This window comes from Macaca fascicularis, chromosome 16 (assembly GCF_037993035.2).
Source record: "Macaca fascicularis isolate 582-1 chromosome 16, T2T-MFA8v1.1".
NCBI lineage: Eukaryota > Metazoa > Chordata > Mammalia > Primates > Cercopithecidae > Macaca > Macaca fascicularis.
Genome location: NC_088390.1, coordinates 37,547,805 through 37,563,429, shown reverse-complemented (window position 1 = coordinate 37,563,429; position 15,625 = coordinate 37,547,805). Strand labels below are relative to the sequence as shown.

Here is a 15,625-nt window from a genome sequence, read left to right as displayed (position 1 = left end):
GGCAATGAGAATTAGGAAAGAGGGGTTCTAGTCTCAAAACAGATGTACAAACATGGGCAAGTGACTTAACTTCTTAGTTCCTTTCTAATTTGCAAAATGGAGGTCTGATTAATAAACTCCGTAAGACCTCCTACTCCTAAAATTTTGTGTCCATATATCTCAGACCCATAGCTGTTTCAGGTTCACACTACATCTGGTAGTCTGAACTAATAATGTTTAGACCAAGTATCTTTACACTTAAAACCATAATCCTGTTCTTTCTACCCACAGTTCAGTTAATTTCACTTCAGGCACATCTCATTGTATATACATATTCTTTTAAAAACATTCCCCTCTTTTCTCCTAGACACTTCCCATTTTTATCCAAAGACAAAACGGACATAATTTCACACTATTTTATTCTCTCCTCTATTCTCTATGAACTAAAATCCAACCCCAATCAGATCTCCATTTTACAAATTAGAAAGGAACTAAGAAGTAACTTGTGTAGGGAGACCCCTGAAACTATTGCTACAGAATCAAAGAGGAAATGCTCCTGATTATTGTAAATACAAAATTGCATGCAGGATTGTGTAAAGACAATGCCAGGATGGACTGCCAGAATGAGCCAACAGCATGTGATGTGCTTTCCCCCTGCAGAGAGCCTATGAACAGATGTGCAGTCAGGGAGGTTTCACATCACCAAGATTCCTATCCCAGAAAAGCAGATGTTCATAGCTCTAGGAATGGAATGCGACCCTTGTGGAGAGCCTATAAATGGACACATGAGGGGTGCCTGTTCATATGGATAAGATAGGGCTATAAATGCCCTCATCTTGCCACAGCTCTTCTAGGCCTCTTTAGGGTTAAGGCATACTCCCTTCTGAGAATTTCTGGTCTAACAGGTTGTCTAGCTTCACATCCTGTTTCTATGGATTGTTTGTAACCAGCTTTTGCTGCAACTGTTACTGCTGATTAATATCTTACTAATCAGAGGTTATGGAGAGACTGTGCTTCTGTTTTAAGGCTCTGTTAGAAATTACTGATGCACACACTGTATCATAAATTCTTATCTCTGTATACTGTACTTCTGCATACAGATACTATGTTAAAGAATTACTTTCACCCCATGTGACCATCTCACCTCATAATCAAATGACCCTAAATCCCTCACTAACCTACCCCCGCCCTCACTAAACTTAATAATAAATGCTGGTACATCCAGTGCATTGACGGCATCACAGGACCAGAAGGCGGTGACCCCCCTGGACCCAGCTTTCATTATCTTGTGTGTGTCTATTATTTCTCGACCTGCCAATCTGCCTGGGAACAAAGAGCGAGCCCCGTTGCATTGCAGGCTGCTGGCCAGATCCCGCAACAAACTTGCCCATGTTCATATATATATACACATACACACACACATGCATGCGCATGCGCACACACACACACACCACTAGCACCCCTCCTAACATTTATTAACCTTAACTGGAGTTGGATTTTATATATGTTTTTTATATACACACACACACACACACTCTTCATATATGTATGCACATACATTACATATATATGTGTGTGTATAATATATGTATACACACATTTTTTTTTTGGAGACAGGGTCGTGCTCTGTTGCCCAAGCTGGAGTGCAGTGGTGTGATCTCGGCTCATTGCAAGCTCTGCTTCTCAGACTCAAGCAATCCTCCTACCTCACCTCCCAAGTAGCTGGGATTACAGATGCATGCTACCATGCCCAGCTAATTTTTGCCTTTTTTGTAGAGATGGGGTTTTGCCATGTTGCCCAGGCTGGTCTCTAACTCCTGAGCTCAACTGATCCACCTGTCTTGGCCTCTCAAAGTGCTGGGATTACAGGTGTGAACCACAATTCCTGGCCACTAATGGTATATTTTAAAGTAAGATTAGACAGAAGGAAAAAACTCGTAAAATTAAGTACCCAAAAGTTTCCTTTAGACTCTCCAGCTTCCTTATCTACTATGAATTATACCTATTTTTCATTAAGTGGCATTATTAAGTAAAAATAAGATTACTTTTATATTATTTCTTCACTTGTGAAATGGGTGGCAGAGAATGCTAACCTTTACCTTAAGGTTATGAAAATTAAAAATAATAGTGCTTAGCATATAGCCTGGCATGGTAGCTATTAATATTATTACCATGTATTATTTATCCTCATTCTGTAAGGATAATCATGTATTATTTATCCTTATTCTGGAATTCTACTAGTATTAGGCCAGTACTTTTTTTTTGGTTTTTTTTTGCTATTTTTATATAAAAAATATGCATTTGAGTTTACATAGTTCTTTATGAGCTGGTAAGGAAATATACTCGCAATAAGTTACATTAAAGAAATTCATATTTAAGTTATGGACTTCTTGTGATTTTAAAAGAATAGCAACAATAAAAGATGGAAGAGTATTCTAAATTTGAGTAATCTAGGAACCTCAAGGGAAAGCTTGCTTACCTTGTCATTGAATATACGGAGACTATCTAAAGTATGCAGGTTTTGTTCAAGAAGTGCCGTGCCTGCTGAATACAAGTTGACTTCATCAAGCTGCAGCACAGCCACAGCTACCCAAAAGAGGGCTTTGTGCAGAGGTGAGTCCTGGCAAAGGAGACATGTTTGAGGCTAGTAAGATGAATCATGATGTAGTCTCTTTCAAAACACACTGCAGTAAAAAATAAAGCAGCTTATCTTCCTAAATTACCCAGGTTTTCTCTTTTGGGGAAGATAAAGATACAGGTAAGCTCTTCACCTTTCCATATGTATAACTAAAGACACTGTTAGCTGGACTGAGAGCATTACTTAGCACCTCCTTTGACTTCTCCCTGTTCTTTGACTTCTAAATCCAGTCACCAAGGTTTGTCGATTCTTCTAGAGTAGTCTCTTTTGTATCTGTCACTTCTTTCTTATTGCTAATGACATTACCACATGCCAACCTTCTTTATTATAAAGGTGAATTCTTTTTACCTCAGTTTCTCCCTACTCCAATCCACTGTGCACACTATCACCAGGATCTAAGTCCTGCTTTCATCACATGACTTGCCTGCTTAAAAACTGTACATTTCCAAACTCTTTTCTGAACAATGCTGAATATGGGATGAGGTCTATCCAGTCCTCACAACTTTCCCTCTCTTGATTCCTTTGAAAAGTTTCTCCATTACAACTAGAATGTTCTACCCACCTTCCCTCCATTGTCCCGGCATTCTTGTGCAGCTCTCTCCCCTTCTCTCTACCTACATTAACTCCTATGTTTCCCTTTAACTTTAGTTTAAACTCTGTCTTTTCAACTTCTTGTCACCCTTAACCAGTATGGTAATCTCTTGCTGCTCCGAATTAAAAGCATGTATTATTGGCAATCCTTATTTAGCACTGTGATATTAGGGAAAATACATGGACTTTAGAGTCAAATAGTATCGCATTAGAATCATGGTTCTTTTATTAGGTATGTGACCTTGGGCAAGTTATTTAGCCCTTCTGAGCTCATTTTCACTTATAAGATGGGGACCAGAGAACCATTTTGTATAATATAAAATTAGGATGTTTGTAGACAAACCAGGAATATAACAGGTATTTATTTCTCTGTTATCTCTCCCAAGTCTGGCATACCTTTGTACTCAAATCACAGAATTAAACTACTTTAGAACTGGAGGGTAACACTATGCCATTATCTAATCTAAGATTTTTCATTTTATTAATATGAAAACATGATGTCCAGATATATTAAATATAAAAATGGGTTAAGCTCAGATGGCCACATCATTTTACTCCTTTTAAATATCATCTTCATTTGGCACCCAAACTCTTATGATGATCAAGTATACTTCTCTCAGATCTAATTTCTCCATAGTAATAATCACTAACATACTATGTATTTGGTTTACTTTATTATCCACTCACTCCCCAACCTCCACACCCACCCCAGAAAGTAAGCTCCATGAGAGCAGTGAGTTTTATGGGCTTTGTTAGTACTCTATCTCTAGCGCCTGAAACAGTCCTTGGCAATAGCAGATAATCAATACTTATAAGATAAAATAATTAAGAATATATACCTATCTTTCCTTTAGCACTGATGAGACAAAAAACTTATAAGCACTTGAGAACATACTAGCCATACTTACTCTTCTCCTAATATAACTACTTCAAACAACTAAGAGGTTCTACTTTAACTATAGCTTTTTCATTATAACTTATTCTCATCTTATTTTCTAAACTCTTTGAAAGAAAGTAAAATTCAACACTGATACCCAAAATGAATGTGCTCATTTTCTGTACAGTAATTACCTTATTAAGAAGTGGCTGTAATTTGGTTAGTGCTATTACTGTAGCTTCTATCAGAACTTGACTGTTGTAAGTATCAGGTCCTTTTAAGCAACTCTCAAGTGCCTTTTAGGAAAACAGAATTTTTTATTTTACTTTCATTGAAATAAAACATTAACTCCTAAACTGAATCTCAGAATGAATTCAGAAGGAACATTTACTTATTTAATAAATGCTAGAATGATTTCTAATGCTATGGTGATCTTCGTAGCTAGCTTAATGTACATTTGTTTTCTTATGTTTTGGTATTTCTACATTATAAGAGTCAGACATTATGATAGTAATTACAAATTAAATAATTTTATACAAGGCTATAGTCTTACCATATAATTAAATACTTTGAAAACTGGTAAAATACTAAGTGTACCTGCTTAGCAAAAGAGGCAACATATTTTATTTTAAAGACATCTTCCTTATCGAAGTAATCAGAGTTTACAAATAAAGACAGCTTCTTTAGAGAAGACTTCAAATAATTACAATAAATAATCAAAATACATTTTAAAGGCTTAATAAGTAACATATTTTATTGACCTCAAATTTAAATGTCTTTTAGAAAAATGAAAGATATGCTTTACAACTTGAGAACCATAAATATTTGGGAGAAGTGAGGGTGGAACAGGTACCTTGCTAAGAATACGGATAATCTGCTTTATCTGCCCATGAGACACTCGTTTGCTAATACACCCAAAGACAACAAGCGCTCTTGGTTGCAGGGATGGATTATACTGGAATGCAAATCTGCAATTAAAAGATCCACAGAACTTATAAAAACCTTTGTGTTTATATATACTAAATAATAAATTATAAATTATAATATTGATCATACAATAACAGCTGTATTTTCAACAATACACATATTTTTACAACTTATATTTAATTTGGGACATACCTTTGAGCTAGTTCTGTCCACTGGTCCAGCCACTTGCACGTTGGAATATCTCTCATGCATGCCTAAAAAAGGGGATACTCTGAATACATATGTGCATAAATATTTTTAGAACTGTTAAATGTTTATTGTGATGTCATTAAGTGACCTATCTGTTACCAATAACACAGTCCATCAAGTGTTTTATTTAAGCATTAAGTGCAAAATAGCACAATAAACCAGTATTTCTTCTATATAGTATTTACATATTTTTAAAAAAAGATTTTAACTTAGTTTCTTATCATTTTGCCTTCTCTACCTCCATGATCTCCAATAAAGCTTCTGTGACTGTTTCCAAGGATGTCAAAGCAAAAGTCTCTCTCTCATAGGAGCCAGGAGAGAATGACCTGTCCCGGTAACTGGAACGGAAGGCAATGACAGCAGCTGACTTGACTTTGCTAATGCCAAACAGCAAGTAAAATTTGGGTAATGAGAATTCTGTCAGACTGAGTCTCAAAACTTGCTTGGTCTCTTCTGTAAGAGAATAAAGGAACAAGTGAAGACAGAAAATATTACTTTTTAATTTCTAAAGTTCCATGCTTCATTTTGAATTTAGAAAATCTGAATACCATATAAAAATTACATAATCAAACCTCTAGATACATTGTATTAATGCTTCTTGCTTCATTTATCTACAAATTAGTGCTGGTAATGGAACATGGTCAACTGGCACTGAGTATTCTGCTTATGGGATAACTACAAGGGTCTACACGACAAGTATGCTTTATTATAGCTTGATATAGAATGGAAGTAATTTATTTTCTTTTTGGTAATATTGCATATCATTACCACAGGCTTAAATTAGCAACTTGGTGTTAGGGCACCAACATAAATAAGATAATCCATATTGATCAGGTGAAGTAAAATGGAGAAAGGAACTGGTAAACACAAATTCCTTTCCGAGAACTTACCACTAAAATGAAGCTGTGAACAAGTACACAGAGAGTGAATGATATTAATGACCAGTCCATGTGTGGAAGCTCTAAGGGAGAGCGGACCTGTGGCTACTAAGAAAGTAACAACGTGGAAGAGGTAGGGAAGATGAGCTGCTACATCAAGGGAATTGTTGAAGGACAGCATCAGCATGTAGCGTGCTAAAATAGCAATATCATCCCACATAAGATGTTGTTCTAAAGTAGGAGTTGGAGATAAGCATGTCTTGTCAATTATTTTGCACATCCTTCCAATAACCTGTAAAGAAGCAAGATTTTTTTTTTAAAAAACATGGGACTAAAAGTTTTAGCACAAAAGAGTTCAGTTTAAAAGTAATTACAAAACAAAAAACCTCCTGATGATAAAACAGATATGCTATAGTACAGAGGGCAAAAGAAAAGTGATTACCTTGCTTGAAACCAATTTCACATTTCCAGAAGCCAAAGCTACAGCAGTATCTGCCATCACCTCAGCTTTTATTGATCCCAAGCCACCTGTTGCACTGGTTTTGATGAAACTGTCTAGTACAACATCAAGCAGATCTGTAATCTAGTTGAAGAAGGAAAATAACATGTTTTTAATCACTCTACCAATTTTTAATTTAAAAATATTCATTGGAACAGCCTAATCAATATGAAAATTCTATTTTACCTGAGGCCTCAAAAATACTAGATTTTATTTACAGACCTGTCAGTAAATACAATTTATTATAAAATATCCAGGAAAGGATGAGTATATGTATTTGATTCCTTCAGAGATTAAGAGACTGGCATTCAAAAATTTTAAATCTCTATCAATACTATCTTCAGTCACTTGCAAAGTATCTCTGTGCTTTTCTAAGACAGTAATGTAGGATCAATATAAAATAGTTATTTGAAAATACAGAGCTGGGTGCAGTGGCTCATGCTTGTAATCTCAGCACTTGGGGAGGCTGAGGCAGGTGGATTGCTTGAGGCCAGGAGTTCAAGGCCAGCCTGGGCGACATAGCAAAAACCCATCTCTACAAAAAAAAAAAAAAAAAAAATTAGCCAGATGTGTTGGTGTGCACCTGTAGGCCCAGCTACTTGGGAGGATGAGGTGGAAGAGTCACTTGAGCCTGGGAAGCAGAGGTTGCAATGAGCCGAGACTGCACTACTGCATTCCAGCCTAGCCAACAGAGTGAGACCCAGTCTCAAAAAAAAAAAATAAAATATAGGAAATGACATCAAGTACCAAGATGTTTTCTAGGGCTGTAACACTGGCTCTAAGGTTATTTCAAATTATTTGGAAGAGCAGCAGCAGTGTTTGAGTGAGGACATTATTTCCTTAATTGATTACTCTGAAGAAATGATATGCCTAATTCTTGTCAGATAAAAATAAAATTTACATTATATCCTATTTTAGTACTGGCATTCTTATGTAGAACTATAAATGAAAGCAGATGTCCCAAATAGCATCAATAAGAAGAAACATCTACTGACACCTTTGGAATGTAGAGAATTAGAATAAAGCACTATTTACTAGAAATGTCATCAGATTTCTACAGTTCTATATTTTATATATATATATAAAAGCTAGTTATTTGCACAGTCTATAATTATGCCAAGAAGGAGACTGTGCAAATCACTAGCTTTTCTCTGGCTCTGAGATATGCACTAGACATTTACAATTTTGAATCAGATGAAGAGCTGGGTGAGTGTCTACATGCTTTCTGAAGGAGGAAATTGTGCTTTTTACAACTCTATCCCTAGTATCTGGGGCAGTGCTTTGCCCAACATGGGCACCAGATAAATACCTGCATAAAGGAGATACTAGATAAATATTTGAGCAAACTCAATACCTGCCCAAGGCTTCCCCATATTTTTGCTTGAATAGATGGGTACATCTGTTTTTCATTGATGGTCATTGTTATCAGCTTGTCAAGAATAGCAGTAACTCTTTGTCGTTTGGCATCATCATTATGCTTGCAAAAACGAACTAGATTTGACAGCCATGGAGTCATGTATTCCAAACAAAGGTGTTTCAATTCAATACCTGGAAAAAAATACACTATTAGCATGTGATGGTCAATGAAAATCACATCAACAATTATTTAATATTAAGAATTCAGGGAAAAAACGGTAAAAGGTAAAGACCATTACCTAGAATCAGGCCTGGAGAAAAGAGACTTGGCAAATGTATTTTTGTAGAGGTGAAGAAAGAACAGTCCTTGAAGAAAGTAATTTTAAAAGCCAGTAAGCCAATTTTTGAAAAGTTTTGTCTCATTTTCCTCCATTTTAGTCCTTTCTTCTTAAAAAGTTGTTTTATTCTCATTATAAAAGGAAAATGTGGTAATCACAGAAAGTTTGGTAAAAGGAAAGCATCACCGCAAAAATGAAAACTGTATTAACATCGGTGTATCATCTCATCTCTCCTCAGGCTTTCAAATTTATGTAGACTTAATGTACATTTATGTGTGTGTACATAAGTATAATCCACTCTCACTCCCCCACAAAAACTGGGATTATGTTATACATGCACTATGCTCTGAATATTCTTTTCAGTGATTACACTTAGATTATTATTATTTTTTGAGACAGAGTCTCACTCTGTCACTCAGGCTGGAGTGCAGTGGCTTGATTTGGGCTCACTGCAACCTCCACCTCCCAGGTTCACGCCATTCTCCTGCCTCAGCCTCCCGAGTAGCTGGGACTACAGGCACCTGCCACCACGCCCAGCTAATTTTTTGTTTTCCTATTTTTAGTAGAGGCGGGGTGTCACCGTGTTAGCCAGGATTGGTCTCGATCTCCAGACCTCGTGATCCGCCCACCTCAGCCTCCCAAAGTGCTGGGATTACAGGAGTGAGCCACTGCGCCTGACCTATACTGAGATTGTTTATTCAACATTACAAATTCTGTGAACTTTTTTTTAACTTACTTGAAAAAGCTTCACATTTATAAGACAAAAATTGTACAAAAATTTATACACTTTACCTAAAGTCTCAAAGAATTTTTAAAATTGTAAAATGTACACAACATAAAATTTACCATTTTAACTATTTTTAAACGTACAGTTCCGTGGCTTTACCCATTTTTAAGGGCACAGTTCAGTGGCACTGAGTACATTCAAATCATTGTGCAGCCATCACCACCATTCATCTCCAGAACCTTTTCATCTTCCAAACTGAAATTCTGTAACAAAGCCATTTTTTAATGGCTTCATATTATTGCATCAGATGGAGAACCAATAATTTAATCAGTTCCTTATTCTTTGGCTTTTGGCCGGTTCATTTTTTTGCTATTATGAATAATATCATATGAAGTTCTAAAGTAGGCAAAATAAATCTATGCAATAAAGGTCATAATAGTGTTTACTCTTGCTGAAGGGAGGGTACTGAGTATATCCTTCTGGATGCTGGAAATGTTCTGTCTTGATCTGGAGATACTTTCATGATGTATTTGCGTGTAAAAGTTCATCAAGCTGTTGACTTAAGATCTTGCACTTTACTGATAAGATATACCCTCAATTTAAAAATCTACATAAAAATAATGCTATAATAAACATCTTAACATTATTTAGGATAAACGCTAAAAAGCAGAATTATGAGGACAAAAGGTATGAATAGTCTTAAGGTCTTGTTATCCACTTCCAAATGCCTTTCTAGAAAAATTGCCCATACTCACAATTCCACAGACCACCAGGAATAGATCTTAAAAAAAAACTTTGCCAAGCTGATAACTAAATATATTATCTCACTATTCTTTCAATTTGCTTTTATTAGTGAATTTCTTAAAATATAAATATATATATTTTTTGAGATGGGAGCCTCACTATGTTGTGCAGACTGGTCTCAAACTCCTGGGCTTAGCGATCCTCCTGAGTAGGTGGGATTATAGGCATGCGCCATGGTGCCTGGCTTTTTTCTTTTTTTGTACAAATATTCTTTTTTAAAAACATGATTTGTATGTTACTGTTAATCCACTTACTAATCTGTAAGCACTCTTCATGATTAAGGATTTCATTCATTCATTCATTCATTCATTCATTTTGAGGTGGAGTCTTTCTCTGTTGCCCAGGCTGGAGTGCAGCGGAGTGATCTCGGCTCACCACAACCTCCACCTCCTGGGTTCAGGTGATTCTCCTGCCTCAGCCTCCTGAGTAGCTGGGATTACAGGCATGCACCACCAAGCCCGGCTAATTTTTGCATTTTTAGTAGAGAGGGGATTTCACCATATTGGCCAGGCTGGCCTCGAACTCCTGACCTTGTGATCCACCCACCTCGGCCTCCCAAAGTGCTGGGATTATAGGCATGAACCACTGTGCCCGGCCGATTGAGGATATTAATCATTTATCATATTTGCTCCAAGTGTATTTCATAGTTTTTAATTATCTTCACTTGTGTTTATTTTTTAGTAGACATGTTTTGAAGTTTTATGTAGTCAAATCTGTTTGCTATTTCCTTTGTTTCATTCTATCCCTTTTTTACTTCATATGTCCTTACTCATCTAGAAAGCAATTAAATATTCACTTGTTCCTCTTCTTTTTAAAATGGTTCTAAGCTTTTATATACAACTTTAAAAATTTTTTTTATTTTTATTTTTTTTTAAATAGAGACAGGCTCTCACTCTATCATCCAAGCTGGAGTGCAGTGGTACAATGATAGCTCACTATAGCCCTGACCTCTGGGGCTCTAGCAATCCTCCAGGCACAATCCTCTTGCCTCAACCTCCCAAAGTGCTGGGATTACAGGCGTGAGCCACCACACATAGTCCTACTCAACTCTTAAATACAGGCAGAACACACTTGGTATCCTGTGGTGTATGGTGAAGATGAAGACCTAATTTAAGTCATTTCCCAACTTCATTTCTTAAATGACTTAATCTCTCCCGCATCAGTTTGTGATGCTTCTTTATCAATCTGTTTCTCTTAAACTGATCTGATGGCTGATTCTTGCACACGTATGTTTTAATTATTGTACTGCTATAAAGTGTTCAGACATCTGTACTATCAAGTCTCAAGTCTCCTTTCAATATTTTCTTAGCTATTTTTGTACTTTTATGTAGAATTTAGAATCATTTAAGTTCTATCTCCATTCTCAATCCTCAAATCCCATGGTTATTTTGATGAAATTACATTAAATTTGTAATAATCTGGGAAGAATTGTTCATGCTGGGATACAATATGCCTTTACATTCACTCAAATCTTTTCTCATATTAATATTTATCACGAAAGTTTATATTTTCCTTGTTTTGTCTGTCCTACACATTGTTTTTTGTTAGGGTTATATTCCTACATCTCTTACCTGAAAAAGCGTCTTAGTGAATTGCTGAAGCTTTTAATGATCTAATATAGAAAAATCAAGAAATATGTTTGAATGCAGAAAAAAAAGTTTTATGTATTACTGGAAAAGGAAAGGGAAGAAAAGGTCAGGAAATATGTTGGGAGAAGATCAACATTTATAAAGCGATTGGATATAAAGATGGACAAATATAAAGAGTGGATGTTAAATTTATGAGACTTAGTTAATACCAAGTCAGAACTGACTCAGGGCCCTGTATTATGTGCCACTGTGCTTGCTCTCCGTGAACTGTACATGTACTTTAAAATTATTGTTCAAAGTCAACCTGAAGAAAAGAGAAAATGATTAGTTCTCTAAAATTAAGGAGGCAACATGGATACTTATGTGAACTTTTCTGCAAACAAGAGAAATGCTGAAGCTACTTAAACTGTAACAGTGAAGAAAAGTAGTGGTCCAGAGTTGTGTAAAGTACCAAACTCTTGCCACTTTGCTTTTATTGTCAGAATTTTGGTGGATTTCTCAATGTGGTCTACCAAAAAGTTCCTTCAGAGTTCCTTCAGTTACAGGGTACCACAGATATAAAATCAGAAGAGGAAAAAAAGTAAAAATATAAGTGAAAGGCTTCACTGGCAAATTCTGAAATGAAAGGGTTTTCTTTGAATTCTCTTAGAATAATTATTAGTATTAAAGAAAATTATCATTACTTACTAGATTTGCTAAATCCAGAAATACACTCTTCCAAAAATTCTAACGTGAGGTGTGGCTCATTGGCTGCCAGTGTCTTACTAATAGAGACAATAAAGAGGGTGTTGTTGGCAGGGATACATAAACCTGATGTCTCTAGTAACTGGCCCTCGATTTTTAAATTAAAGGTACAAGTTAAGGCACACAGAAGATTATAGGCAGCTGACCTAGAAGAAAACACAAATGAAGTTGTTTTAAAACGTATTTTTCCTTATAGTTCCAAAATGTTTTCATAACATACAATTTGTGATTCTATTACAAAGTATGATCAACTATTTTTAAGTTTTATGATCAATTAGAAATAAGATGCTATAATTCCACAGTAAAACCAAAATACCCCTTAATCATTTAGGGATTTTATAAAAAGGGAGACACTTCATATAACCATAAGAGCACTGTGAGGCTCCTACGACAGAGAGGCGGGGTGCAGGCTTTCCTAAAATCAATCTTACTGGGACACAAAATATGAAAGGACTTATGGTCCTAAGGTGGATCAATAGAAATTAAGTCAGAATAAGGCACACAATACATTTTTAGTAAAGCCAAAACTCAAATTCTGGTTCCCTTTCCCACTAGATCCAGTTATAATGGGGATCGTAAGGACAGGTATCAGATGGCCCTTCCCTTCATCAAATTAGAATGTGAAAATCTTTAATCAGGGTCTGCTGAACTTCTTTCTGGGTGTCCTAAAAGTTACCCTACAAACTGAAGGTTAAAAACAAAATTGACTTATAATTAAGTCCTCCCATTTTTCCCTCTATGACCTCATTACATCATATACAACCACCAATATCGAAAAAAACCTGTAATATCCAGGTTTCATTGAGACCAAACATCACTTACAAATGTCTGAAAATATATTTAAGCAATTTAGGAGACGGTCTAAAACACTCAGACTCAATTTAAAAATTTTAATTTTCTCCCCTGTCCAGTAAAGGAAATAGTTTGCTCAGTAAACGTCAGGTTTTCCTTACGTCTGAATGTTTATCATGCTACTATATTTATGCAACAACCATATAGGAGAACAAAGTCACTAGAATTTAAGTCTGCCTAAAGGCTTTTTCTCTGGGATGACATATTTCAGCAAAAAGCAGAAGTTGTAAGAGTTTGCTTTAGGTCACTAGAGAAGAATACAGGTTTACCCAGGCTAATAATTGTTAAAAGGTTGTTTGTTTGTATTTTTCAGTGAAGGTCTTTGAATTAGAAATTAAAGGCAGGCTTACAGCTCCATGTATCTAAAATGTGAATATTAGTGTTATTGTTTCTAAGTTTATGTATCTTTTTTCCTTTTTAAAAAAATTTTAGAGTCTCACTATGTTCCCCAGGCTGGTGTGCATTGGCTATTCACAGACATGATTATAGCACACTGCAGCCTTGAACTCCTGAGCTCAAGCTGTCCTCCCGCCTCAGCTTCCTGAGTAGCTGGAACTACAGGTGTGTGCCACGGTGCTCAGCTTGTATCTTTTACTAATTCCCAGGAATTCTAAGTTATACAATTTTGACAAAACTTTTATCCTGTGTATTTCAACACTTATAAAGAATTGGACTTCCTCAACCCAGGATAGGTGTCACAGACACCTAGGGGAGATAAAGGAAGCAAAGCATACACAAAATCTTGCAATTTCTAAAGCCCGTCCAAGTAAATAAATCTTGATTTTTTTTTCTTTTTCCTTTTAAGTAAAGGAGAATTTGGAATCCTAAAAGGCCCACTATAAAATCTGGGCTATGTTATCCTCAGGGAAAATTTTCAGAAGAATTTACATCTGTAAAAATCTTCAAAGTCTCAAGGTACTTGAGACAAATAATTATCCTAACTTGGTAAAGGAGAGGTGCAAGGAGACGCTGGCAGGGAGGGAAAAGGTAAGATAAGAAAATACTACTTACCAAGTATAAACTATTCGCTAGGTTGCTATGCTATACTACTACACATACTATTTTTTAAGCTTTTGTAGGTATATGAGGAAGGCAATTAACTTTATTTTACAAATGAGGAAACTAGATCTCTGAGAACTTCAGTATCTTTCTCAAAGTACATAGCAAGAAAGTGGCATATCTGTTCAAACCAAATCTGCTCACTCCACAGCCATGCTCTTTCCACATGCATATTCAAATTATTAACCCTAAATGGAACCAATTACACTCTGCTCAGATGATGTATTTAAGATTTATTTTGGGAATTTTGTTAAGAGTGATGTAGGTGGAAAGTATGCAATACTGTTACCAAGTTATTAAACATTAGGCCTCCTTTTGTCAAACGATAATCTGACTTGACTTTTAAACTAAATAGTGATATACTTCTGAAAATGGAAAAAAAATTGAGGACTTAGAGGAGGAAAAACTTAATTTAGGATACTTTGGGGAAAAAAAATCTGCTATGTCATTTTGTTTTACATGAAAGTTTCCTGGAGAAAGGACATATATTGGTTTAGTGTGAATCACCCTGTTTGGAATTCCACAGTTCATGTGAATACCCCACAACTTGATGATGTCACAGTGGTTAACCAACACTGCATACCTTCCAATTTACAATATTAAGGTAGAGGCTGTTTTAAAATTCATTAAATGGTCTCATTTTAAAAGCAACAAACCCCAAATAAAACTGAAGTGAATTTTTAAAAAACCTACCGTAAACTCGGGTCAGAACTGCCTAAATTAAGTAATGCGATATTAAGCAGTGTCCCAGGGACATCTTTTGGCCGAATCTTGGTGTGTTGTGGGATAGAGTCGGGCTGTGACAGCTCCCAGCGGGTCCGGATATGAATGATAGACTGGACAATGGCTTCACACTCCTGGTGCATGAAGGTGAGCGGCGTGCCCTGGTTTGCAATGGTTAAGGTGAACTGGTTCTCATCTACTAGGCAGATTTCTTCAATTTCCGAAGCATAATAGATGTCATTTAAAAAGACTGATTGTCCTAGGACTTTTGTTCGCTCTGCTGAGGTTACTTGGACAGCAGTAGAACCAACCTGGAAAGTGGTGGTGAGGGGGTGAAGTGGAGAAGAATTAAATTATTTTACATAAAATTCTAAAAGGCTCCAGAAACCAACCAACCAACCAAAACACTATGCCATTTAAGGAAGAGTTCCCACCATTGTATATTCAAATGGTTCAGTAATTGTTATGATAAATGTTCTCAAAAGAAATAAACATTTACAAAATTTTTATTTTTTCTTTTTGAAAAGGTCAAGAATCTTATAGAATGCCGGGCGCAGTGGCTCATACCTGTAATCCCAGCACTTTGGGAAGCTGAGGTGGGCAGATCACTTGAGGTCAGGAGTTCATGACCAGCCTGGCCAACAACCGCGTCTCTACTAAAACTACAAAAACTAGCCTGCCGTGGCGGTGGGCACCTATAATCCCAGCTACTGGGGAGACTGAGGCAGGAGAATCACTTGAACCCGGGAGGCAGAGGTTGCAGTGAGCCAAGATCATGCCACTGCACTCCAGCCT

At 36.3% G+C, this 15,625-nt stretch overlaps 1 protein-coding gene across 10 annotated transcripts in view; it reads right to left on the bottom strand.

The window, feature by feature from the left end:
• The window catches only part of NF1 (neurofibromin 1), a 292,484-nt gene that overhangs the window by 32,113 nt on the left and 244,746 nt on the right, over positions 1-15,625 (bottom strand). For all 10 annotated transcript variants that reach the window (XM_074018949.1, XM_005583358.5, XM_005583362.5 and 7 more), the window contains 10 exons: positions 14,801-15,141; positions 12,140-12,342; positions 7,993-8,186; positions 6,582-6,722; positions 6,152-6,431; positions 5,500-5,714; positions 5,205-5,266; positions 4,939-5,053; positions 4,280-4,381; positions 2,459-2,599 (listed from right to left, as the gene is read on the bottom strand). In XM_074018949.1, coding sequence (XP_073875050.1) covers positions 2,459-2,599; positions 4,280-4,381; positions 4,939-5,053; positions 5,205-5,266; positions 5,500-5,714; positions 6,152-6,431; positions 6,582-6,722; positions 7,993-8,186; positions 12,140-12,342; positions 14,801-15,141 — 1,794 coding nt within the window. The remainder of the gene's footprint in view (positions 1-2,458; positions 2,600-4,279; positions 4,382-4,938; positions 5,054-5,204; positions 5,267-5,499; positions 5,715-6,151; positions 6,432-6,581; positions 6,723-7,992; positions 8,187-12,139; positions 12,343-14,800; positions 15,142-15,625) is intronic.